At 39.4% G+C, this 24,793-nt stretch overlaps 1 protein-coding gene and 1 pseudogene across 1 annotated transcript in view; both read right to left on the bottom strand.

The window, feature by feature from the left end:
* Positions 1–6,131: 6,131 nt before the first annotated feature.
* LOC144379058 (proteasome subunit beta type-3 pseudogene) lies at positions 6,132–10,342 on the bottom strand (annotated as a pseudogene).
* A 141-nt stretch (positions 10,343–10,483) lies between these two features.
* Positions 10,484–24,793, bottom strand: part of OSTM1 (osteoclastogenesis associated transmembrane protein 1) — a 29,289-nt gene continuing 14,979 nt past the window's right edge. The window contains exons 4-6 of the mRNA XM_078055864.1: positions 17,661–17,828; positions 15,308–15,473; positions 10,484–11,201 (exon numbers count right to left, since the gene is read on the bottom strand). Of these exons, the coding sequence (XP_077911990.1) occupies positions 11,146–11,201; positions 15,308–15,473; positions 17,661–17,828 (390 nt within the window). The 3' untranslated portion in view covers positions 10,484–11,145. The remainder of the gene's footprint in view (positions 11,202–15,307; positions 15,474–17,660; positions 17,829–24,793) is intronic.

The following is a 24,793-nucleotide window of genomic DNA, read 5'->3' as shown; positions in this document are numbered from 1 at the left end:
ATGGTGGCAAGGACGCAGGCTTATTGTTCTGCCATGCACGGCCTTTGTCCTTTCTTTCAAGATGGAGCTCCAGCCGTAACAGCCATATTCCAAGCAGTAGGATGGAGGGAAAGGGGAAAGATAAAGGACTTTGTGAAGTTAATAGTAAATACATATATTGGTCTCTGCTTCTCAGTTCCTGGCACGGAGCTCCTAGAACTCTTCTAATTTCCTAAGTGATAAGAGCATTAGGAGCATCTTTTGTTCTAATATTTGGTCTTTGACCCTAGTTCCAGACACACAGCTCCTAAATTGCTTGGAACTTCCTGGGTGTTTTTTGTTCTAATGAAGCAACTCTTGGTGGTCTCCTGAATAGCTTTCAGGATGGGAGTTGGTCACCAGAAAGATAAAGCCATAATTAGAAGCTTGGAATTTTTAATCCCACCCCCTATTCTCTGGGAAGATTCGGAAAGGGGCTAGAGATTGAGTTAATAATCGATCATACCTGCGTGATGAAGCCTTCATAAAAATCCCCAAAGTATAGGGGATTCAGAGAGTTTCTGCGTTGGTAAACACATCCACGTGTGGGGAGGATGATGCACCCCAACTACACAGGGACAGAAGCTCCTGCACTCAGGATCCTCCTGGACCTCTCCCACGTATCTCTGCATCTGACTGTTCATCTGTATTCTTTATCATATTCTTAATTACATAATAAACTGATAAATATGTGTTTCCCTGAGTTAAGTCATTCTAGCAAATTATCAAGCCCAAAAAGAGGGTTGTGAGAACCCCGATTATAGTCAGTCAGTCCGAAGTATAGGGGACAACATAGGACTTGTGACTGGCATCTGAAAGTGAGAGGTTGGGGGCAGTTTTGTGGAACGAAGCCCTTAACCTGTGGGATCTGACACTAACTACGGCTAGAGTGAAATCAAAAGGAAGCCAGAAAGCTGTACTGTATCTTATATTGCCCCGCCTCAAACTCTACTCAGGTCACAATTTCCAAACCTGAGCAATCAGTAGACTTTGACTGTTGTGATTTCCTGTCAAGAAGATTTTTGAGTAAATGTGCAAATAAGATCAGAACTGCAGTACAAGAGTATTAACCTGGTAATGTGTTAAGTGGTCAGGAAAGGGAGAGAAGGCAGTTGACGGCAGTGAGCAGATACTACGGTGCTAATGACAAGTGAGGTACACAGTGGGAATGCAAAGCAGGTGCCAGGTAGAGATCTACTCCAAAGCACTCAGTACATTGTCTCCAGGCGACACAGTGGGAAGGGGTTTAAAGTAGGAGTCTACCAATTTGTCTTTTCAAATAATTGTCTTTCAATTTTGCCTTTGTAGATACTTCTCTGCCACTCTATAGGATTTTGGCAAGGCTGCCAAGTTGCAGGACTCTGCCTTTTAAACCGATGAACAGAGACACGAGCGTGTGTGTTAGTGGCAGGAAGAGCCAGGCAGAGAACCTCACAGGCCCAGACACTCACAGTACTTCACTCTCCTAGGCACGGTGACTGGTCCGGGGACGGGCAACGTGTGCCCCAGTCTGGGCCAATTAGAGCCCTTTTCTGAGACTTTTCAATTTGGAGCTGGAGGAGAAGGGGTGTGACGTTTTGGAAGTATGTGAATGAGGACTGCCAGCAGCCTTTTTTTTTTTTTTTTACTACATGGAGAGCACCTGTCTGCAGTGGGAAAGAATGAAGGCAAAAAAGATAAGTGGACAAAGGGTGCATAGGGCAACTAGTTGAGTTCCTGAGTCCAGGCAAACTAGAAGTGAGATCACTTCCTGGACTTTCCAGCTATGGAATCCAATAAATCTCCTCTTATGTGTAAGCTAGTTTGAGTTGGGTTTCTGCCACTTGTAATCAAAACAAGTCTGAACTAAAAAAGAAAAAAATATGCTCTTCCTATTAGAAATAGACTTAATAAACACTTATGAGTCCACAGCAAATTCAATGAAATGAATGCTTAAGCACATTGGCATCTAAGAAATATATATTAGCAAACTAGACAAATCTAAGGTGTTAGGAGAATGTCCACGAAACAGTTTTGCTCATTTTTGTTTTCCTTTTGACATGGTAGTTTTTGCTTTTGAAATTTAAGAGGAAGAAAAACAGATGCGTCAGTCAAGAGAGAGGCAGTAAAAGGAGGCATGGGAACAGAGTGATGGAAAAAGGGAATGCGGAGAGATGGCACGCTGTAGTCCTGGCTGTAGTCTGGGAGTCAGGGGACATGGGTCACAGCCCTGGCTTTGCCACATGGCTCCATCTACCTGGGTAAACCACTTCGACTAGTTGTCATTGCTACACCTGAAAAATAAGGAAGCCTGGAATAAAGGGTGATGAAGGCTCCCCTTGGTTCTAACAGTCTACCATTCTAGGAAAGCCCCTAGTTCTGCCAGAAAAATGAAGGAAGCAGGAGACTAGGGTGCTTCATTATTGGATTCACAGCTGTCAAGAGAGTGACCTCAGGTTTCCCAAGAGGTCCAGCTTGGATGTGACATGCCCACAACAGCCTCAGATCACCCCATGGGTGATTGAGGGTCCGGCTTTCCCCTGGAGGGGTCAAAAGTATTGGGCTCGGCGTGGAAGTAGATCCAAGGCAGGGCTCCCTGTTTATAACTCATTAAACAATTCATCTAATTCCTTAGGCAGAGAGGGCAGAACCAACCTAATCTCCCTCTTCTCTCCCCACCCTCTTCCTACCCACTAAGGAATCCTGACCCACACTAAATCCTACCCAGAGGAGCATGCCTGGAATCCATCCAACCTAGCAAGTGCAGCCGGCTTGGCAGAGACCTGAGCAAACCAGTTTCACACAGGAAAATTCAACAGCCTGCTATTGTCACAGCCAGGGAAGCAGGGGAGGGACAGTCCCATGTAGCACAGCGGTTTGAGGGGAGAAGTGAGAATGGGAAGAACAGGTAAATAAACAAACAGGGAAAGGAAGCGTTATAGGTGTTCCTGCCCAAAAATTGGGGCTGAAGGGTACTCTGTGAGAAGAAAGGAGTTTTCGTCTAGCTCTTTTAAACTGTTTTCCCCATCTCCACCAAAATGGTCAGCAAGAAGTTTCTCAGTTCTTGTAGTTCTGAAAAGATTTGGTACACAGTAGATGCTTAATAAATATTTACCGAGTGGAAAAAAAAAAATATCAATGAATGGATGGACAAATCTGTTGGTCACCATGTTCACTCTCTGGAATATGCTCCACAGAGGAGAAGACATGATTAGGATAGGGGACCCTTGCAGGCTCAGCTGAGGCTGATAGTCCCCACTGTGGATATCCAGGCAGAGTCATGATGGGTCACATCACACAGAGGGTGTTTCCTTCAGTCAATGAGCAACTGTTAAATAACATGCCCCTTTGGGCCCAGGACCATGTAGATGCTAGTCCTGGACTTCTAACTGAAGGGACAGTGTTAGCCCATATAGAACAATGATATGAACCATGTAAATTGATAGTCAGCCTTATAGAGAGAGAACTATAATTGCAATTAAACTTCGAAGAAAAGAGAGATGAGTGGGGGCTGGAACAGTCTAGAAAAGCTCCATTGAAGTGGGATTTGACCTTGATGCAGAGAACAGGTGAATGTTCATTCACTTGGGAGGAACTTGGGTTAACATTCTGAACTCTGATCCGACCTGAGTCATCACAGAGCTATTTTCCAGATGCATGGCCAAGCCCCCTTCCAATTTGCCTTCCATAGTCTGCATGGCAGGCGAGATTTCCATCACCATTAGAGCAGAGGGGGGCCTCACAAAGAGCAGTGCAATTTGAGTGCTGATTAGGCCAACAGGTTTGATTCTGAAGGTTGTTATTGCTGCCAGGCTGTAACCTAGACATATAAATTTGCTGCTTCAAATATTCCATCAGGAGAATCGGCTGGGGAGCACTAATCCTAAGTGAAACCATCTTGATTACAAAGGAAGAAACGACAACACCATATCGTTTAACTGCTGAACTTTACAATGAAACACAAAGCGGCATTAAAGTTCTCTGCCTGTAATGCCACGGTTTAAGCAGTTAATCTTATTTCAGCTGAATGGCATGTTCATTACAGCAAATAAGTAGGTAATACGTGGGATTACTGAAAGGAAAGATAAATTAAGCCAGTTATGGGCATCATGTTGATTTTTTTTTTAACTGTCTGGTTTAACTTGGTATTTTTCAACAGTCAGATCTAATATATACTCATCTAGCAGAGATTAAGTAGATGGGACTCTTGCCCAGAAAAGGTATTATATACAATTTAAGACGCTAGTTTTAAGGGCAGCAATCCATGATACTCAGCACTGCCTCCAGCCTGGAATCTTCAGGACTTAAACTGGAGGGTTCCTGCATGGTAAAATGGCACTTCTCTCTTTCCATTAAACATGTTTTCACCATTTATGCTTCTCATGGGCAGCTGAAGGACTTTTCTTCAAGGTCTCAAATATCCTTCTGGGTAGAACTGCTACAAAGATACCTTCCAACATAATGTATAGTGCAGGAACGTATTTCATCTCATTTACACGTGTTTTCCTCAAGCAAGTATTACTCTTCCTCCAAACACTATTCACTGAACTAGGGGTACGAGAGGAAAGGGAGATACATAGAGGGATAATAATCACCAATATAAGGAACCTAGGAAACAATGTGAGAGGGTGAATAACCAAGTGCCAGTTGCACAGTGCAGTCCATAAGGGGAAAAACGAGTACCTACTGAGCAATATGAAGTACTGGATATTGGGCATCACACTGTAGGCTCTTCGTATACTTAATTTGCACAATAATCTTGTGAGGCCAGTATTACTACCTCCCATTTTCACAGCCCTCCCAAAGTGAAGGCTCAGAGAAGTAAATTGCTTGCCCAAGTAAGGGGAAAAGCAGGAGTTTAAGCCCAGGTCTGATTGATTCTAAAGCCCCTGCTTTCTCTTTTATAGCAAGCTCCTTCCTTAAGAAATACAAAGAGTCAAGAGCAGAAGAAAATCCTAAAAGATGTAATGAAAGGAATGGAAGTGGATCTGAGTCAGAATGTATCTTCAGTCCAGAATGTATCTTCAGTCTTTTTAGTTCTTTACCGGTACCTGCTTGACAAGCCATCCTACTTCCAGAACAGCCTAAAGAAATAATCTTTTCAGATAATGCAATGACCTTAAAACATCTTGACTCCAAAAATAATCCCCTCTTGACTTTTATGCCATTGTTCTGTTTTCATTCTATTCATTCTTTCATACATATAGATTAATGAATAGAGAGAATATAGAGACACCCCACAGAATATTATTGTTGTATACAGTCATTATTTAACTTTATCCATGTATTTTTCCCTTTACATCAATCTTTTCTTCCAATGCCTCTGAGTTTCCACCTAGGCTTATTTTACTTCTGCCTGAAGAACTGTTTTTAGTATTTCCTTTAAAACGTAGGCCTGCTTGTGAGAACTTTCTGTCTTTATATCCAGAGATGCCATTATTCCCTCTTTTAATTTTGAAGACCATTTTTGACTGGGCATATAACTCTAAATTATCAGTTACTTTCTTTTAGCACTTTGAAAATATTTGTCTTTCTGGCTTTCATTATTTCTCTTGAGAAACAAGCAGTAAGTTTGATTATTGCTCTTTTAAAGGTAACATATCTTTAGCTGTTTTATAAGATTTTCTCTTTGGTTTTCATCTGCTTTGAATGTGACTAGGTCTTTTGGTTTGTTTTAAATTCTGCTTAGACTTCGTAATTTGTGACAACATTTTTCACCAGTTTTGAAAATTCTCAGCTATTAATCTTTTCAAGTATTGCCTCCATCCCATTTTCTTTCTCCTTTGCTTTAGGGACTCTAACTACATTTATATTAAATCTTCTTAATGCATCCTCTATACCTCTTACCCACCCCCTACCCAATCTGTAGTTCCAAAATTTTTTCTTTCCACATTTCCTTCTGGAGATATTCTTCTAACATATTTTGAATTAACTCTTTATGTCTTATTTGCCATAAAACCCTTCCACTGAGTTAATTTCAGCTACCATATTTTTTTTATTTGGGATTTGGTTCCTTTTTATGGCTTTCATAATTGTCAATCTTGTTTTTTGTTTTACCTCTTTACCTTTTGTTTTGTTTTTGAAAACAAAACTATTTTATTTAAAAAAAAAAAAAAGTAGGCTCGGAGAACAGGTTATTCCATTCAGGCCCTCAGTGTCCTGGTAATAATTCTGTCCTTCTCAATGATGTGGACAATGACTCCCATGCCTGACAGTGCATCCTAATCCACAGCATTCAGCATGGTTTGTGGTATGGTTTCAAACGGGTGTTCTGGATCCATGTCAGGCCCCCAGAAGGACTCGCACACCCCATACATTTGGAGCAGGCGCCACTGACCACAAAGTTGTCAGTCACCATGGGGCAGCAAATAAGGTCTAGAGAGCAAATGAGGGGCTTAAGGGTCTTCAGGTCCAACCCAGTGACGACTGGCTCTGTGTAGTAGAAGACAAACCATTTCTCATACACGAGGTTGGCCACCATGCTCATGAGGGTACAAGGCTTGATCTGCCGACCTTCTTTCAGTTCATACAGGTTCAGCTGGAACTTGTGCTGGGCAACAGTCTGCACATCGGTGGTGAGCCCAGCCAGGCCTATGTACAGCCAATCACCCATGGGAAAGATCTTCTGGAAGTCTGTGGTCACCACCTTGGACTGGCTCCCAAAGCGCCTATTGGCAGCAATGGTCACACAGTTCTTCCCATTCATGGCCGTGATGACACCTCCATTATAGGACATAATAGACATGATTGCAGTGTACTGGGACCTCCAATCGCCACAATTCCAGTCAACTTGCTAAGGCCCTCACTGCCTATTTTACCTCTGAACGTATTCAACAAACTGCTGAGCAATTTGTTGTCAAGTAAAAACTTAAGAGTTGACAACACAGAAGCAATCAGTGAGTTCTAGTCCCACTTAAGATATAGAAAGACATAAGCACTGCTCCTATAAACTGTTTTGCTTTGTTCAGAGTACAGGAGGAAGAGTAGCAGCCAAAAAAGTAAGAGGAAAAAAAAACTGAAATGTTAACAAAAGCTTAAAGACCAAGTGTGGGCTAATATGACAACTTAGAATCTCTGGGGGCCATGGATACAAGGCGTCTGCCCCATTTGCCAGCACTTTTCCATAGGCCTCCCTGGGTGTAAGAAAGACTGGGGGCAGATCAGGAGAATTGAAAGAGCCTCCCTTTGGTGAGATGAGCAGATGACAACCAGCTACCACTGGGAGAGAGGCATGAAACCCATGTCCACCTTCCATACAAAGAAAAAGCCATCTGCCACTAGAGGAGGGGTACAAAACCTTCCTGTCCCCTAGTCCCAAGAAAAGGTTGACTGTGGTAGAGGAGGAGTTGAAGCAAAAGCCATCAGATGCTGCAGGAAGGCAGGAAACCCATCTGTCCCCAGGATCCTTCACTGATACAAAGCAGAGGTCTGCTACCAGTGAGAGAGGGACAGAAAACTCACTCCCATTTAAGACCTCACCCCATTACAATGCAGAGTCTAATTGCCATGGGGAGAGGGAGGCCCACCCTAAAACTCAAGAGCCCAGAACCTGCATGAGACTGCCTGCCCCAACCATAAGCCTTGCACAAAGAAACCAGCAAGAGAACTCTACAGCAGAGGGAGGGACAGGACCATGGAGAGAGATCCCATTTGTTGCACAGGTATGCACAGTCTGCTGAAAGCTGAAGGTGAACTAGGAACACTGAGAAAAACTCTCTGGCATTTCAGGCCACACACCAAACACAAAGTAGCAGCAGTCCACCACTGGAGGAATTTGAAACCTATAATATGCTGAAGGTAATGATATTAACAATAAAACCCAAACCCAGATGAACTACTGGTAGGAGATATTCAGTTTACTCCATACTAATAGCCTGATAGAAAGGTTTGCCCATTTGCAGGTATGAATACTATTTTATCCCAGTTTCTACTGTTCTTTTCCATGCAATGTCTGGCATTTAATCAAAAATTGTAAGACAAATTAAAAATCAAGAAGAAAATGACAATAATATTGTCAAGAGATAAAGTAGTCAACAGAACTAGATCCAGAGATGGCCCAGATACTGATACTATCCAACAGGAACTTCAAAATAACTGTGATTAAAATACTAAAGGATGTGGGGCACCTGGGTGGCTCAGTTGGTTGAGCAGCCAGCTCTTGGTTTCGGCTCAGATTATGATCTCAGGGTCCTGGGATCAAGCCCTATGTCAGGCTCCACGCTCAGTGGGGAGTCTGCTTGAGGATTCTCTCTCTCCCTCCCACTTGCACTTGTGCTCTCTCTTTCTCTCTCTCAAATAAATAAATCTTTAAAAACAAACAAAATACTGGGGTGCCTAGGTGGCTCAGTCAGTTGAGCAACTGCCTCTTGACTTCAGCTCAGGTCATGATCTCAGAGTTGTGAAACTGAGCCCCATGTTGGGCTTTGTGCTCAGCAGGGAGTCTGCTTGAGATTCTTTCCCTCTCCCTCTGCCCCTCCCCTTGTTCATTCTCTCTCTCTCTCATATAAATAAAATCTTAAAAAAAAAAAAAAGGAATGATCTAAACTGAAATTCAAAGAGAAAGTCAGAGTGAAATATAACAGAAGAGTGCATCCAATAGCTGTGGGACAGTATCACATCACCTAACAAATCGAATTGGAATCCCAGAAGGAGATGAGAGAGAAGAGGGCAGAAGTATATTTGATAGTAGAATGGCTGAGAATTTTCCAAAATTAATAAAAGACAACAAAAAGATCCAAGAGGCTCAGAGAATCCCAAGGAGAATACAAAGAAAAATATACCTACACACATCATAGTAAAACTGCTGAAAATCAAAAATTAAGAGGAAATCTCAAAGGTAGCCAAAAAACAACAAAAACATTACATGTAGAAGAACAAATACAAGAATTATATAGCAGACCTCTCAGAAACTCATAAGTTTTAAAAATGCATTTAAAAATCAAATATGGCTTGGGACATCTGGGTGGCTCAGTCAGTTAAGCGTCCAACTCTTGATTTTTGGCTCAGGTCATGATCTCAGGGTTGTGAGATCATGCCTTGCATTGGGCTCCATGCTGAGCATGGAGCCTGCTTAGGATTCTCTCTCTCTCCCTCCTCCTCTGCCCCTCCCCCCGCTTGCTGTCTCTCTCTCTCTCTCTTTCAAAACAAAACAAAGCAAAAAACAAAAACAAATATGGCACTGCAATTTCCTTAAATTACTTCCTTTATTTCAAAGTGTCAAAAAGCTAATGCACACACATATGCTATGTGTCTCAGAATTTAAAACTAGGCAAAGAATTTTTCAATATGACTAAAAAATGAAGTATTTATACACTTTAGTGTAATGCTTAATACTTATTTTTGAAATCTATTGCTGATGCTACTTCTAAAGGCAATGACTCAACCAGAAAAATAGTCAAGGTTGTTTTTTCTCTTCTAAAGTGCTTATTAGCAACCATATCCAAAAGCAATGGTTTTTAGAAATATGTAACATTGAAAGGTGATCAAAGAGTCACTACTTACAGATTCAAATATGCCATTTTGTAACTCTGCATATATAAACTGGTTTTATCTGCATTAATGAAAGATTGCTTTCAATGGCCCTCAACTATATGCTTCAAATCAAGACAGTGCTATTAGTATCAGCAGCATGAAGAGTGACCGTGGAATAAACCCCAGCACATTTTAAATGGATCACAGCAGACTAGAAAAACTGTAACAGCTTTTGGATATGTTACATATCCAAAGATGAGCCTTCTTGTTCACTCTGCATATACAGTAAACATTTAAAAAAATTAAAAACACTTTCTTGTCTCATTACAGAGCATTTTATAGCATACAAAGGGATTAAAATTCTTGTACTATTTAACCTAACCCTTATTTCTCATACTCTCAACATTTAAAACAAAGCCTATTTTCACCCAGAAAGCAAGAAGGAATTAACAAATGAAATACCTAACACTAAAAACCTGAGGAAAAAAAGCTATGCCCAATTCTGAAATGAAGCTTTTTTAAAAAAAAGTTGACATAAACATTCCAAAATAGAATTTGCTTTCTGATAGTGAAATATCTGACTTCATTTCCATCGTATCACGTTTATCTGTTTAAATAATTTAGGAAAAAATAAGCATCTTAACCTAACTGCTTTCTGCATCAGACTCTCATCTTCACTCATGCCCTCAACATGAACCATTCAACAGTCTTATAGTGAGCATCCCCTCAGGTCCTTCCCTAGCTATTTTCTGGGCCTTCAGTTTTTTCTACCCCTCCTTTCTCTCCCCTCCAAAAATCTCCATATAACCCAAGAGAATCTTCATTTAAAAAAAATCACAACTTAAATATATTGTGATAATGCTATGTTTGATTTAAAGTAGTAATAAATTATAAATTGCCAAATAACTTAATGTAATTCACAATGCAAATCCCTGGTAGAAAAAGAATCCATCTTGCCCTGAATATAATACAGCAGTCCAGTGATTTCAAATTACTTATGAAATAAAGGCAAAAATAAGGTGCAAAATATATTTATAAAAGTTAAGTAAGAAATCAGTTACCACAAATCTTTTTACAAAGATAAATGTAATGTGCCTTCCTGCTTCTAAAAATTGTTAGGGAAGTTTATAATTAGTGGTTTCAAAAATAACTTTAAGGGAACTAGAGATTGAATTACATATTATTTGTAATGTGTGACATATTAAATATATATGTAACAATAATACTGCAATGGCGAATTTAATCTTTGGACCGGCTACTTTTGGCAAGTGTATTTCTTTTTCCAAAGTCTTTGCCATAACTGATTAATTTTTAAATGTTAGTTTTCAAAAACTTTGCTACTTAAGTACTACATTAATAAGGAGATACCAGGAGTCTCAAATAGTAATAATATGCCTACAAAATAAAACAAAGATTGTTCTTGCATCTTTTGTTATTATAACAAATACACTTTAAAATAGATGACATTGCTAGGCCTAGAAATTAAAAATACCCAAACCCTTAAAAAAAGGATGGAAAGGAAAGAAAAATGGAAAATTCGTATTTAAAAATAAATCTGAAGTCCTTGCATTTCTTAGGGAACTTGAGTTGTCGAATCAGTTCATCCTCTTTTGGACCAAGCTGTATCTTCCACCATTCAGCCATGGAATATGATGTTAATTCTCCGTTTTGTAGATTTCAGTTTGAATTTTCTTGAATGTTTGCAAAGCTGGTACTGGACTTGAGACGTTTGGCTAGATAAATCAAAAGTATTATATTTTAACTTGAATTCTCTAAACATAATTATTCATTATTTTTATGTAAACTATAGTATTTATTAACTCTATGTTTGAATCAGAATAGATTCAATCTTCTAAGAATTAAAACCTACGCCTATTTTCTTCTACCAACCTCAAAAAACATAGCTTTGCTTGAAGCCACACATGACTTTGTTAGAAGCAGTACCAAATAAAACAGGCATAATTTATATCATCTTGAACATCATAATCTCAAATATGTAATGTAAGAGTACTCTACTTAAAAAATGGAAGTGCTATAAGGTACAATAATAAAATGATATATTTAAAAGTCTAAGTTAGAAATCCAAATCTAGATTTCTCTTAAAATAATTCTATAATGTCAAAAAACTGTCAAAAAAAGTTGAAAAAAAATTTAAATGGCTTACAAAGAAAAGTGAGTTGTATTACACACACATGCACAGACACACAAATATATATGGGTGTTAAAATATGTACAATCAATTTTGATTATGATGCTAATGGAACTGAGTCATTAGGGTTAGTAAAGAAAATCATGCTATTTCACTTGGTAATGTTTGTGCTTATAGTTAAACATGAATGTTTCTCATGTTCCAGAAATGAAAAACAACTGTGGCATAGTAAAAGTATCTTACATTGGCTAACTAGGAACCTCTCTAGAGGTTTTCAACGTGAGAGTAGAGGTTGTGATTTAGAAGGTCTGCAAAGGGACCCAGGCATCTGCTTTTCTGTTTTGATTTAAAGCTCTGCAGACAATTCTGATATGTGCTCAAGGATGAAAACCAGTCTCCGCTGGTTTTCACTCTAAGTGCAAGAGGACAACATGACTTTCTGGACCAGTGTATTGCTTCAACTAAACTAAAGGGCAACTTAACCTAAAAAACAGTCTAAGCTAGAAGTCTACTCTTAAGCTTTCTGTGGATGTGGAAGGCAAACTAAATCAAGAGGGCTTTTTTATTATTATTATGCTGTTTAAAACCACTAGAAGTAATCTAGTTTCTTACTAATTACCAAATTTATTAAACTAACCAGGTGGCAATACCAATGAGTGCATATACCTACAACTTCCTTGCTTCCTTATTCTCTGATAAATCCCTACATCCTTCAAAATTCTACCCCTGAGGATACTAAAAAAATAAAAATAAATAAAAAATACAATTCTACCCCAAGAGATCATCATCTAATGATGAATTCCAACATCCCTAATGCAGAGTTAGTCTTTTTTCTCTGTGGTCCAACCACACTGTATGCCTCTACTACATTTGTTGTAGTAACTGGATTATGGTCAGTGTGTTCTTTGAGGGCATATATTGTGCCTTGTTCCTTGTTTTAATCCCTAATTGCTACCATACGACTTAACGTATGGGGGCATATAAAATTGTGGCATAAAGAAAAGTAAGTAACAATGTCCATGAGGTAACAGCACAAGAACTGTTTGCTTACACCAGCATTTTCTTAAATTCATAAATCAATTCAGAAACAATGCTTCCAGGAAACATTAATAGGTATTATGCAAAAGTTCTATTGTCAAGTTTTGGGAATGTAATCTTAGAGCCTTTAATTTATATTCAGGTACATTATAAAGATCATAAAAAGGAATTTCACAGGACTAGTATTTTAAGGAACACACTCTAGGAAATGCTACCATTAAATGTAATGTTCTTTTATTCAACGAATATTTCTGAGCACCTACTATAGGCCTGGTACTTTCTAGATGCTGGTGATACAGTGATGAACAAGATAAACAAAATCTTTGTTCTGATAGAGCTTACAGCTGAATCAACTGTAAGAGATAAATAAGGAGAGACAAACAAATAAGTTAGAAAATAAATGAAAAAGTTAATTTAAAAAGTGATTAAGTACCATTAAAGAAAGATGATAAATATAGGAGAATTAAAAGAAGGATGTATTCTTAGGATGGGGGTCATAAAAGGTAACTTTGAGTAAGTAATCTTTGACCTCAGACCTGGATGTCAAGGAGCCAGTCAAGGAAAGTAGGGAGGGCCAGCACAAGAGCTTTGGGAAAGGGGCAGTGTGAATGAGTCTGGGTTTGAGAGGAGCAGGAAGAAGGCCAGGCTGCCTACATACAGCATCATGAACAAAGAAAGGAGAGGGTACAGTGAGTTTAGAAAGGTAGATGGGGGGCCAGGTCACACATAGCTTAGAAATAAGTTTCAATTTTATTCTAGATGCAACAGGAACACATGAGGGTTTCACGTGGGAGAAAAGCATAGTAAGATTTGTGTTTTAAAAATTACTCTAGGGGCACCTGGATGGCTCAGTCATTAAGCGTCTGCCTTCGGCTCAGGTCATGATCCCAGGGTCCTGGCATCGAGCCCCACATTGGGCTCCCTGATCCGCAGGAAGCCTACTTCTCCCTCTCCCACTCCCCCTGCTTGTGTTCCCTCTCTCACTGTCTCTGTCGAAAGAAATAAATAAAATCTTAAAAAAAAAAATTACTCTAGCCACTATATGGAGAATGGATTGTAGTGGGTCAAAAAAATGGAAGCAGGGACACCAGTTAAGGGACTCCTGCATGGGAGGATAAGAGATGGGATGGCTTAGGGAAGAGTATTATCAATGGAGACAGAGAAAAGATAATTTAAGATACATTTTTGGAAGTAGGGCTATCAGTACTCGCTGATGGAGTGAAAAGGGGTGGGGGAGAGAATATGGGAATGGGGAAATAAAAAAAGAAAAGAATTAAGAAATTAAAGATAACAAGGTTTGTGGCTTGTACAAACAGATGGAGGGTAGTGATTTAGAAAACAAACATACAAAAACCCCGATCAGAAGCAGTAAATATCTTCCGCAGAGTTAAATTATTTGCAAGATAAATAAGATGCTAAACTTTAAAAGTACACCAAGTCCTGAAAAACAAAATTTCTCAATAGTGAGGTCCCTGCAGTATTTTGTTATTATTCTAGATGAGTGCTTTTAGGACTGAGTTATTACCTGTTTTACAGAATGCTAGCAATCTCTGAAAAGCTTTACTAAATACTCTCATATTAAAGACTCTCCCCTCTATTAGCTAGCTTTTCAAGGTGACAAAACATTACAAATTCAGTTCAAACTGATCTGCAAGTAACCTTTTTTTTAATTAGATGTATTAGAAGTGAGGTTAAATAAACTATGAAAAAAAAAAGGCTAGAAAGAAATTTATAAGGGGGGGTGCCTGGGTGGCTTAGCCGGTTAAGCGTCCAATTCTTGATTTTGGCTCAGGTCATGATCTCAGGGTTATGATATCGAGCCCCATGTCAGTGCAGAGTCTGCTTGAGATTCTCTCTCCCTCTCCCTCTGACCCTCCCCCTACTCCCACCCCCACCCTGCTAGTGCTCTCTAAAATAGGTAAAATCTTAAAAAAAAAAAAAAGAAAGAAAGAAATTTATAAGGTAAAGATTTTTTATTTCATAGGTTCCTAGACTAGGAATAATATTTAAGAGAAAAAAAAGCCTAACTTTTTCTAAAAAGACATTTTCTATTTTAAAAATTAAAATTACTAAGGGATAAGCCCATATCTTCATTCTGATAATAAGAAACCATGACACTTAGAAGCCACTCTTCTTCAGCTAGATGGGATTTTCTAATTCGTGCTTTTTCTGCTCTGCCCTGTTTGATGGGGAATATGTGTTCAGCACATGCTGTACGTCAAGTAATGATCTAGAAACTACGATTCCAATTTGTTCATAAATCATCTGTGTGCTCACCATAGTTTCTCCCTGCCTTTTAGATGGCTTTCTAGGTGGTTCTGCCATGGCTTTGATGGGCCTAAGAGCTGTCTACCTCTCCCTACTATGGCCATTTCAAGCCTGCAAAACCTTTGTTGCTATTCTTCTGTTGCTGCCAGCCTTATTCCAAGCTTTCTCAATTAAAATATCCGGAAGATACCGTGTGTTGACTTTTGATTATCTATAAACTTCTTACACATCTCTTCCATTAGTAAGTGTAACTGTAAAATTTGAAGCAAAGAGCTGTTTTAGCTTAATACGGTTTGAGTTTTCAGAGTATACATCATTTCTAAAACAGGCCTAAGTGTTTAAAATACAGGTGTTAGCTAAATAAAGCTGTAAAAAGGAACTTACGTAGAATGAGTTTGCGTTTCTTTTGCTCCGAATGAAGAAAGCTACTAAGGTAAAAGACAACAGGTAGAAAGAGAATGAACACAGAAACAGCAATGACAGGCACTGTGTCACTGCAAGGGACCGAACAATTGAAAGTTCGACTCCAAAGTTTTCGAGTAATGTTCATCTGGAACAAAACAAATAAAATTATTTTATTTTATATTTGTCTTCAATTTATGTAATTGTTTTATTAATAACATAACAGGCATCCAGAATTTAGACTAAATATACATCCCTAAAAAAATCTATTGATAGTTGAAGACAATTTCTTAAATTAGCTGGTTCACAGTCATTATATAAGTTTATATCCATACAGAAATTTCATATTCTAAATTCATAACACCATCCAAGGAATGCCAACCTTTCCTAGATCTCAAACAGAGAACCTTTATCATATGAATATTGTTCGACCATGCTTCATTCATTAAAAAAGACTGAAAGGGTAATTATGTGAGGTGATGGGTGTGTTAATTAACTCGACTGTGGGAACCCTTTCACAATGTGTGTGTGTATCAAATTAACACAGTGTACACTTTAAATATATTACAATTTTGTCAATTATACCCCAGTAAAACTGGGGGGAGGAGGCTCACAAAAACAAACAAAAATTTTTTTCTTATGTTACATATGTAATCTCACTGAGCTTGTTGCAATCTTTTTAGAATGGAAATAAAAATATCAACTAAATACAGCTTCTCTTCAAGAGATATCTATGAAATGTTTAATACATTACCTAAGATATTATGAAAGATTCACATGGCAAACAATTTTTTAAGTACATAATATCTAATGAGTCATAGAAACTTTATTAGATAATATCTTATTTAGCAGCATACATTAAAAACAGACATCTGGGGGCAGCAATACCTCATTTTAATTGAGCTCATGGTTTCTATCAAACATGCTAAGTGATATAAGGAAACTATCAAATTTAATGTAGAAAAATGTTCTTGCCTGAATTTTGTTTGAGATTTGGTTTGCAAGTGGTGCTTTGTATGTTTACTGTTAAGTTTTGCTTATTATAAGAAGGATGTTCTAAAGCAGGTGGTCATGTTGATATCCTGTGTAGTTCAACTTATGTCAGAGAATCAATATTCATTTTTCTTTATTTTAAAAATTATGAAATAGACTATTAGTCTTAAAATATATATGTAGTATTTATTGAGAGCCTACTGGAAGCCAGGTACTAATCCAGACATTAGAGCAGTAAAAAAACAAAAATCCCTATGGTGCACCCATTTTAAGTTTGATAATAAGTGCTTTTACTATGTCGAATATTAGTGATACACTATAGTTCACTCTGAGCTGTTATTCATATTCATCATTCTCAACCATTAGGTTTATCAATTTGGACCTTAAGCTCTCTGAGCCAATAATTCCTATTTCCTTTGAGGCCTCAAAACTCAGGCACCATAGTCCCATAAAAAGGCATGATCGCCATCTAGTGGTGTCCCATGTGAAGGCAACCTATACAATGGAGGAAAAGGCTTTTTTGTTGACCATTCAATCAATACACATTGCTAATAGGCCCACTATATGCTAGGCACTTTTCTAAATACTGAACAGTAAACAAAAGAGGACATGAGGTCCTTGTCTTCATGTAGCTTATATTTTAGTGAGGGGTGACAGACTATAAAAAAGTAAATTAAAAGTTTCAGATGATGGGGCTCCTGGGTGGCTCAGTTGGTTAAGCAACTGCCTTCGGCTCAGGTCATGATCCTGGAGTCCTGGGATCGAGTCCCGCATTGGGCTCCCTGCTCAGCAGGGGGTCTGCTTCTCCCTCTGACCCTCTTCCCTCTCGTGCTCTCTGTCTCTCATTCTCTCTCTCTCAAATAAATAAATAAAATCTTTAAAAATAAAAAAATAAAAAAATAAAAAAAAGTTTCAGATGATAATAAAGAATAAAAGCAATGGGATAGGAAGTAATTAAGAAATGGTTTCAGAAACACATGATAGCAAACCAGAGACTTCTTTAATCTGGAACAAGTGCACAAGAAACTGAAATGTAAACATATAACACCAATGGCTCTGAAAAGGGCACTTATCATCAAACTTAAAAGACCAAATGTACCAAATTATCAACTCATTTATGAAGTACTTGATTAGTGTCCATTTTAGTTTGACAGACCCGGATATTCTAAAACTTTACTACTTATAACCAGTTATTTCTAGTTGAAGACAACATATGCAGATTCCAATATACCTCTAAAGGGGATAATGACACTAAAGGCACAATCAAGAACACTGCAAAATACATATCATATCAGAAGTAAATTACTTAATATAATAAAAAAAAAAGAAGTAAATTACTTACTGCATCTTCCACATCAATGCATAAATGTGTTCCAGATTCAGCCTTATTCTCAAGTTCATTCATTTTTTGCATTTCATTGTATAAACTACTCAGAGTTTTGTATGCTTCACGACAGTTTTTGCAAACTTCTGAATAATTCCTTAACTGCAGAAGACTGTGAATGTTCCCCTAAAAGGCACATGTAATACAATAAAACATTACATCTCTTTAACATAAGCTATTTGCCCTCCTAGAGGACAGAAACAATATAGCACGTTCACGTGCTGAGCTGTGATGTTAGACAGGTTAGTAAATCACTCTGAGCTTCAGTTTTATCATCTATAATATATTGCTACCACTACTTGTATTATAGGTCTCAAGGACTAGAGACCTGGTATGAAAAGCAAGCATACAGCAAAAACCAGGGGTGCCTGGGTGGCACAGTCAGTTAAGCATCTGGCTCTTGGCTTTGGCTCAGGTCATGATCTCAGGGTCCTGGGATCAAGCCCTGTGGCAGGCTCCGCGCAGAGCCAGCTTGAGATTCTCTCTCTCCCTCTTGCCCTCCCGCTCGTGCTGTCTCTCTTTCTCTCTAAAATAATAAAATCTTTTTTTTTTTTTAAAGATTTTATTTATTTATTTGACAGAGAGAGACACAGCGAGAGAGGGAACACAAGCAGGGGGAGTGGGAGAGGGAGAAGAAGGCCACCCCCCCGAGCAGGGAGCCCGATGCGGGGCTCGATTCCAGGACCCTGGGACCATGACCCGCGCCAAAGGCAGACGCCCAATGACTAAGCCACCCAGGCGCCCTTAAAATAAATAAAATCTTAAAAAGGAAGGAAGGAAGGAAGGAGGGAGGGAGAGAGGGAGGGAGGGAGGGAGGGAGGGAGGGAGGGAAGGAAGGAAGGAAGGAAGGAAGGAAGGAAGGAAGGAAGGAAGGAAGGAAGGAAGGAAGGAAGGAAGGAAGGAAGGAAGGAAGCAAGCCACCGTACTAGCCACCGGTAACAGAGAACAATAGCTCAGACGCCAAATTACTAAAGCCTAAATACCAAAAATTTCCTAAATCATCTGGTCATTTATATGTCTGCTCTTATCTATCCTACTCTCACAGAAAAATAAAAACATGCCCTTGCCTGGGCTGACTTCAACACTGAAGTCTGCCTTATTGAGACAGAAGGGACTTTATTTAAGGGGAAGGAAAAGGCACCAAATTTACATCCCCACTCCACCCTCTTATCCCAAGGCTTATAATCCAGGCCTCTCTAGTCAACAAAAAGGGACTAATGCCAAAGAATTATATGACCTAACATGAAGGCAGTGGATATAAGATATTATATTACTGAATCTCAACCTTTTCCACTTCCCGGACTGACATTTGTCTTTTCAAGAACAAGTTTGCTAACCAGTCAGTTCACATTCTTGCTTTCTATTCCCCTTATTCTTTACCTTACAGCCTAAAGAAACGGGATTAACTGAATATTTGAATGAAAAAGAAAAGGAAAAATTAAAGGAATTAAACTGATGTAGCTCCCACAATGTTACCCTCACCATCTATTTGACAGAGAAACTAAGTCTCCTTAGTTCTGCCACAAGAAATAGCACATGGTCTGTTTTTCACAGAACAATGGTGCATCTAGCTAAATGTGTTCAATCAAACATTGAGCACAGAACCTTGATGGGGGAATGTAATTTAACCATTGATATGAAAATTTAAAATGCACATATCTTTTGACAGAGTAATTTCATTTCTAGGAATCTACCAGACAGGTAAAGTCATACAAATACTCCAAGTTATATGAAAAAAGACATGTTTGTAGTAGTAAAATACTGAACCAAACAAAAATCTCCATCAACATAGGGCCTGACTGAATAAACGGTGGCATAGCCAAAAGATAAAAAGCTTTGCAGTGTTTAAAAGGAATGAGGAAGTAGGATTCTGGGAAGAGGATGAAACAGCACGTGCCTTGTGTCCTGACTTCTTTACCGGAAGAGATTCAAGAAAAGAAAGGTAAATCCAGGCACTTGAATAGCACCTAAAATATAAAGGTGTGACACGTAGTCTTATCACAGGAAGGTTGAATTATAATGCAAGCTACAATACCAGTCCCAGAGAACTGACCAGAACCACAGTCTCTTCGGACCTCTATCCTCTGCACCCACCCACTGTCCTCTAGAGATGCAATAGGCTAGAATGATAGCCCTACCTTTCCAGCAGATCCATCCACAAAAAAGTCTTTCCACAGCCGCCAAGACAGTACAGGTTTCCAGAGAAGCCATCTGCAAATACTTACAACCCCAAATGGATCTGGTCTGGAATTTAAACCCACATCCCACCCAGTCACTGGGCGTGGAGCCACAGCCACAGCCCACGTCACCAATTTCATTGCTACCATTGAAAGAGGACTTCGGCTGCCTCCCTGTTGACTCCCAACTTTTTAGTTGGGTTTTTCTTTCCCATTTGTCTCTTGGCTCAAGTGGAAGAACCCTGAAGGCAGAGCATCCCCTAATGGGAACCAAAACTACCCCCTGAAGCAATAAGGACTGCTCTGAGCCTTAAGACCCCACCCAGATTGATTCCATGACAATGATCCATTTGATCTTCAAAGACTACCTGCAGGTACCCGCCCAAAACCTTTGCCCCACATTTTCCTTATATAAACCTGGAAGTAGTTTTGGCACTTTGGAGACAGTCTTTGAGAGGCTAGAGCCCCGTCTTCCCAGTGTTGGCCTTCCTTTCTTGTTTCACCACCATTCATTTCTCTGCCTTTGGATTTTGTCAGCAGTGAGTTGGCCAAACCTGATTTGTTTGGGACCCCTCTGAGCCAGGTGAGGTGCTCTTGCACCCCTGCATCCCAGGTACACCACTATCAATTGAGCTGGCTCTATTCCCCTCTCAAACACACACACGCACGCACACACACACACACACACACACACACACACCCTACCTATAAAACACTGGATATCCCCAGGACTCCCAGGTACACCACTATCAATTGAGCTGGCTCTATTCCCCTCTCAAACACACACGCGCGCACACACACACACACACACACACACACACACACCTACCTATAAAACACTGGATATCCCCAGGACTCCCAGGTACACCACTATCAATTGAGCTGGCTCTATTCCCCTCTCAAACACACACACACACACACACACACACACACACACACACACACAACCTATAAAACACTGGATATCCCCAGGACTCCCAGGTACACCACTATCAATTGAGCTGGCTCTATTCCCCTCTCAAACACACACACGCGCACACACACACACACACACACACACACACACACACACCCTACCTATAAAACACTGGATATCCCCAGGACTCCCAGGTACACCACTATCAATTGAGCTGGCTCTATTCCCCTCTCACACACACACACACACACACACACACACACACACACACACACACACACACACACCTACCTATAAAACACTGGATATCCCCAGGACTCCGTCTTTGGGGCTTCTTTATTATCATTATACCTTTACTCACTCGCATTCGGTCTTATGGCTTTAAATATCATCTGTACCTGATCTGATGATTCTCAAATCTCTCTCTCCAGCTCACACTTCTCCCCTGAGCTCCAGTTTCATTTATAACACTATCTGACATTTCAATTTAGATACTTAATAGCTATTTTATATTAACTTGTTCAAAACAGAATTCTTAATCCCCAATCCCTTACAACCAGTCTTTCCTGTGGCCCCATCATCCTCTCAGCTACTCAGAGCCAAAAGCCTAGGATAACCCTGGTTCTTCTTCCTTTTCTGACCAGCCTCCACCACTCTCAGGAATTACCCAATCTATCAGCAAGTCCTCTTAGATATACTTCCAAAATATAGCCTGAACTGATCTGTGTTTCTCCAACACTGCAGTCAGTACCCCAGCCCACACCATCTCTCTCCTGTGACAGCCTCTTAATTAGGTTCCTTCTTTCCATTCTTGCCTAGGTTCAACTGAGTTTCTCCACAGGGCAGCCAGAATGCTATTTTAACATGCAACTCATATCATGTCACATTCCTGATTTAAATGGCTTCCCCTTGTGCTTAAAATTCAATCCATATTTCTTCCTTTGTTCTGCACAGCTCTACATGATTTGGCCTCTGCCTATCTCCCCATATCTCATTCACATGTGCTCACTGTGCTCTAGCCAAACAGGCCTTCTTCCTATTCCTTGCACATACCAAGCTTATTCTCTTCCCCACAGCCTTTATCCTTGCTTCTAAGGAAAACATTCTTCCCGTGGCTGACTATCTCAAACTTTAGATCATCTCAAAATTCACCTGCTCGGAGGTACTCCCTGCCCACCCTATCTAAAGTAGTACACTACACTCCTTTTCCAGGACTCATGACTCTTAATTACTTCATTTCTTTGTTATTAATCTTACCCCTACTAGGATATAGTTCATAAGAACAGAAATCTTACCTGTCTTGTTTACTGCTCTATCCTCAGCGCCCAGAACACTGCCTCCGTGCACATAATCAGCACCCAACAAACATTTGTTGAAGTGAGTGCATAGTGCCTGCTTAAGGGAACTTCTGAAAGCCAAGCTACAGAAACCAAACTCTATATGGAGAAAGAGGGAGATTGCTTCCAGCTCTCCCAACCTGGTGCAATCATCCTATTACATTGACCACATAAGCACATAAGAAAGTAAGATGAGGGGCGCCTGGGTGGCTCAGTCAGTTAAGCATCTGCCTTCAGCTCAGGTCATGATCTCAGGGTCCTGGGATGGAGCCCCGCATTGGGCTCCCTGCTCGGTGGGGAGTCTGCTTCTCCCTCTCCCTCTGCCTCTCTCCCCACTCATGCTCTCTCTTGCTCTCACTTTCTCAAATAAAATCCTTAAAAATAAATAAATAAATAAATAAAGATGAGGCTAACGACGGACATAAAAAGAAAAAATAAACAAGAAAAAAAAAACAAGTAAAATGATTCAAAGGGAAAATAGATTAATAGACAGCAGAGTAAATGTCCTAATGAAAAAGAATTCATTCAGCAAATAGGAGAGAACTTTTATTTTTTTTTAAGATTTTATTTATTTAGTTGACAGAGAGAGAGAGAGAGCACAAGCAGGGGGAGCAGCAGAGGGAGAGGGAGAAGCACACTCTCCGCTGAGCAGGGAGCCCCATGCGGGGCTCGATCCCAGGACGCTGGGACCATGACCTGAGCCGAAGGCAGACGCTTAACCTACTGAGCCACCCAGGCACCCCAGGAGAGAACTTTTAAAAATTAATTACAGCCCAAGGTATGAAATAAATGTCCATGAGCCCATATTGATATAAATAAATAAATGTGGAAGAAGTGGCAAATCTTCCTTACAGAAAGATTTCTAAATAATTTAAGTAAATGCTCACCCCTCCAGGACTTAAAGCTTAATTTCCCCACCCCCATTCCTGTTACTTAGTAACTTGGTTCCAAAGAATAGAATATGCAAAGAGGAAGAAAAAGGTAACTTTCCATTAAAGAGACCTGGCAAGCACTACCCTCTCCAGGTGATCAGGATAACACCATCAGGGATAAACCATGTTGATAGCGTGTATCTCTGACAGGATGTGATGAGAAAGGTACTTCACTTCTCTAGTGTTCTTCCCCAAAACCCACAGTCCGAGTGTAACCATGAGAGAAACATTAGACAAACCCAAATTGAGGGACATTCTATAAAATATTTGACTAGTATTCCTCAAAATTATCAGTCATGAGAAACAGGGAAAGACTGAAAAATGGTCATAGACCACAGGAGGCTAAGTGTGGTATAACGGGAAACAGATATTTGGTCTTTGTCCCTGGTTCCTGGCACATAGTTCCTAAAGCCTTTGGAATATCCAGAGTAAAAAGAGTGCCTCTGTATGCTAATGAGATGGCTGGTGGCTGGGTGTCCCTATACAGCTTCAGAATGAAGACTGGTCACAAGAAAGACCAAAGCATGATTAGGGGGTTGGAACTTTCAGCCCCACCTCTGACCTCTAAGGAGGGAAGAGGAGCTGGAGATGGAGTTAATCACCAGTTAACCAATCATGCCTATATAATGAAACCTTCAGGGGATCCTGGGTAGCTCAGCTGGTTAAGCGTCGGACCCTTGGTCTCGGCTCAGGTCATGATCTCAGGGTACTGGGATCAAGCCCCACGTCAGGCTCCACCCTCAGTGCAGAGTCGGCTTGAGATTCTCTCTCCCTCTCCCTCTGCCCCTTCTGCTTGTGCTCTCTAAAATAAATAAATCTTTTAAAAAAATAAACATTTTTAATAATTATTACATCACAGAGATATCTCAGTAAATTCCAAAATGTAGACAGGCTACATTTACTGGTCACAATTTCAATAAAACTTGAGATGTACTAATAAAAATAAACAAAAGAAATGATGTCACTCCTATTAAAAAATAATCTTCCAAAGAACTCTTAAGTCAAAGAACAAATCAAAATTAAAATTGGAAATTTAGAAATAAACTCAATGTAATCCTTTTTTATCAGAATCTATTATTGGAAAGGCCAAAGTGATAAACTTTACAATCTGAAAATTATTTTATTGTTGAACGAGAAAAGCTGGAAATAAATTAACCTTCAATTGAAAGAACTAGAAAAAAGACAAAATTAATCAAAAGATTATAGGAGGAATTAATAAATGCAAAAGCATAAACAAACACATTAAGAAAAAAAAACCCCAGAAACTAATAAATAAATAAATAAATAAAACCAAACACAAGTTTTTGGAAAGATCAATAAAAATGAAAGTACATTTAACAAGCCTAAAGAAAACTCAAGGGAAGAAAGAACTCAAAAAAAATAGCATTTAGAATAAGAAAGGGAATGTAGCTACATATATGATAGAAATTTTAAGGTGTGACCAGTTACTTGTTATCCTGGAATGGATTCTTAAATAGAAAAAGGACATTAGTGGAAAAAGTGGTAAAATCAGAATAAAGTCTGGCATTTAGTTAACAGTTACCAATGTTGATTTCTTAGTTTTGACAAATATACCATGGTAACATAGGCTAACATCTGGGGAAACTAGGTCAGCGATATACAGCAATTCTGCATTACCTATACAACTTTTCTGTAAATCTAAAATTATTCCAAAATAAAACATTTTAAAAGAAAGTAACCAGTGAAAATCTGTAGTGGGGGAAGAAAA

Source organism: Halichoerus grypus, chromosome 9, assembly GCF_964656455.1.
Source record: "Halichoerus grypus chromosome 9, mHalGry1.hap1.1, whole genome shotgun sequence".
Lineage (NCBI taxonomy): Eukaryota > Metazoa > Chordata > Mammalia > Carnivora > Phocidae > Halichoerus > Halichoerus grypus.
Note: the sequence above shows the minus strand (reverse complement) of the source record. Positions and strands in the feature narration are given on the sequence as shown.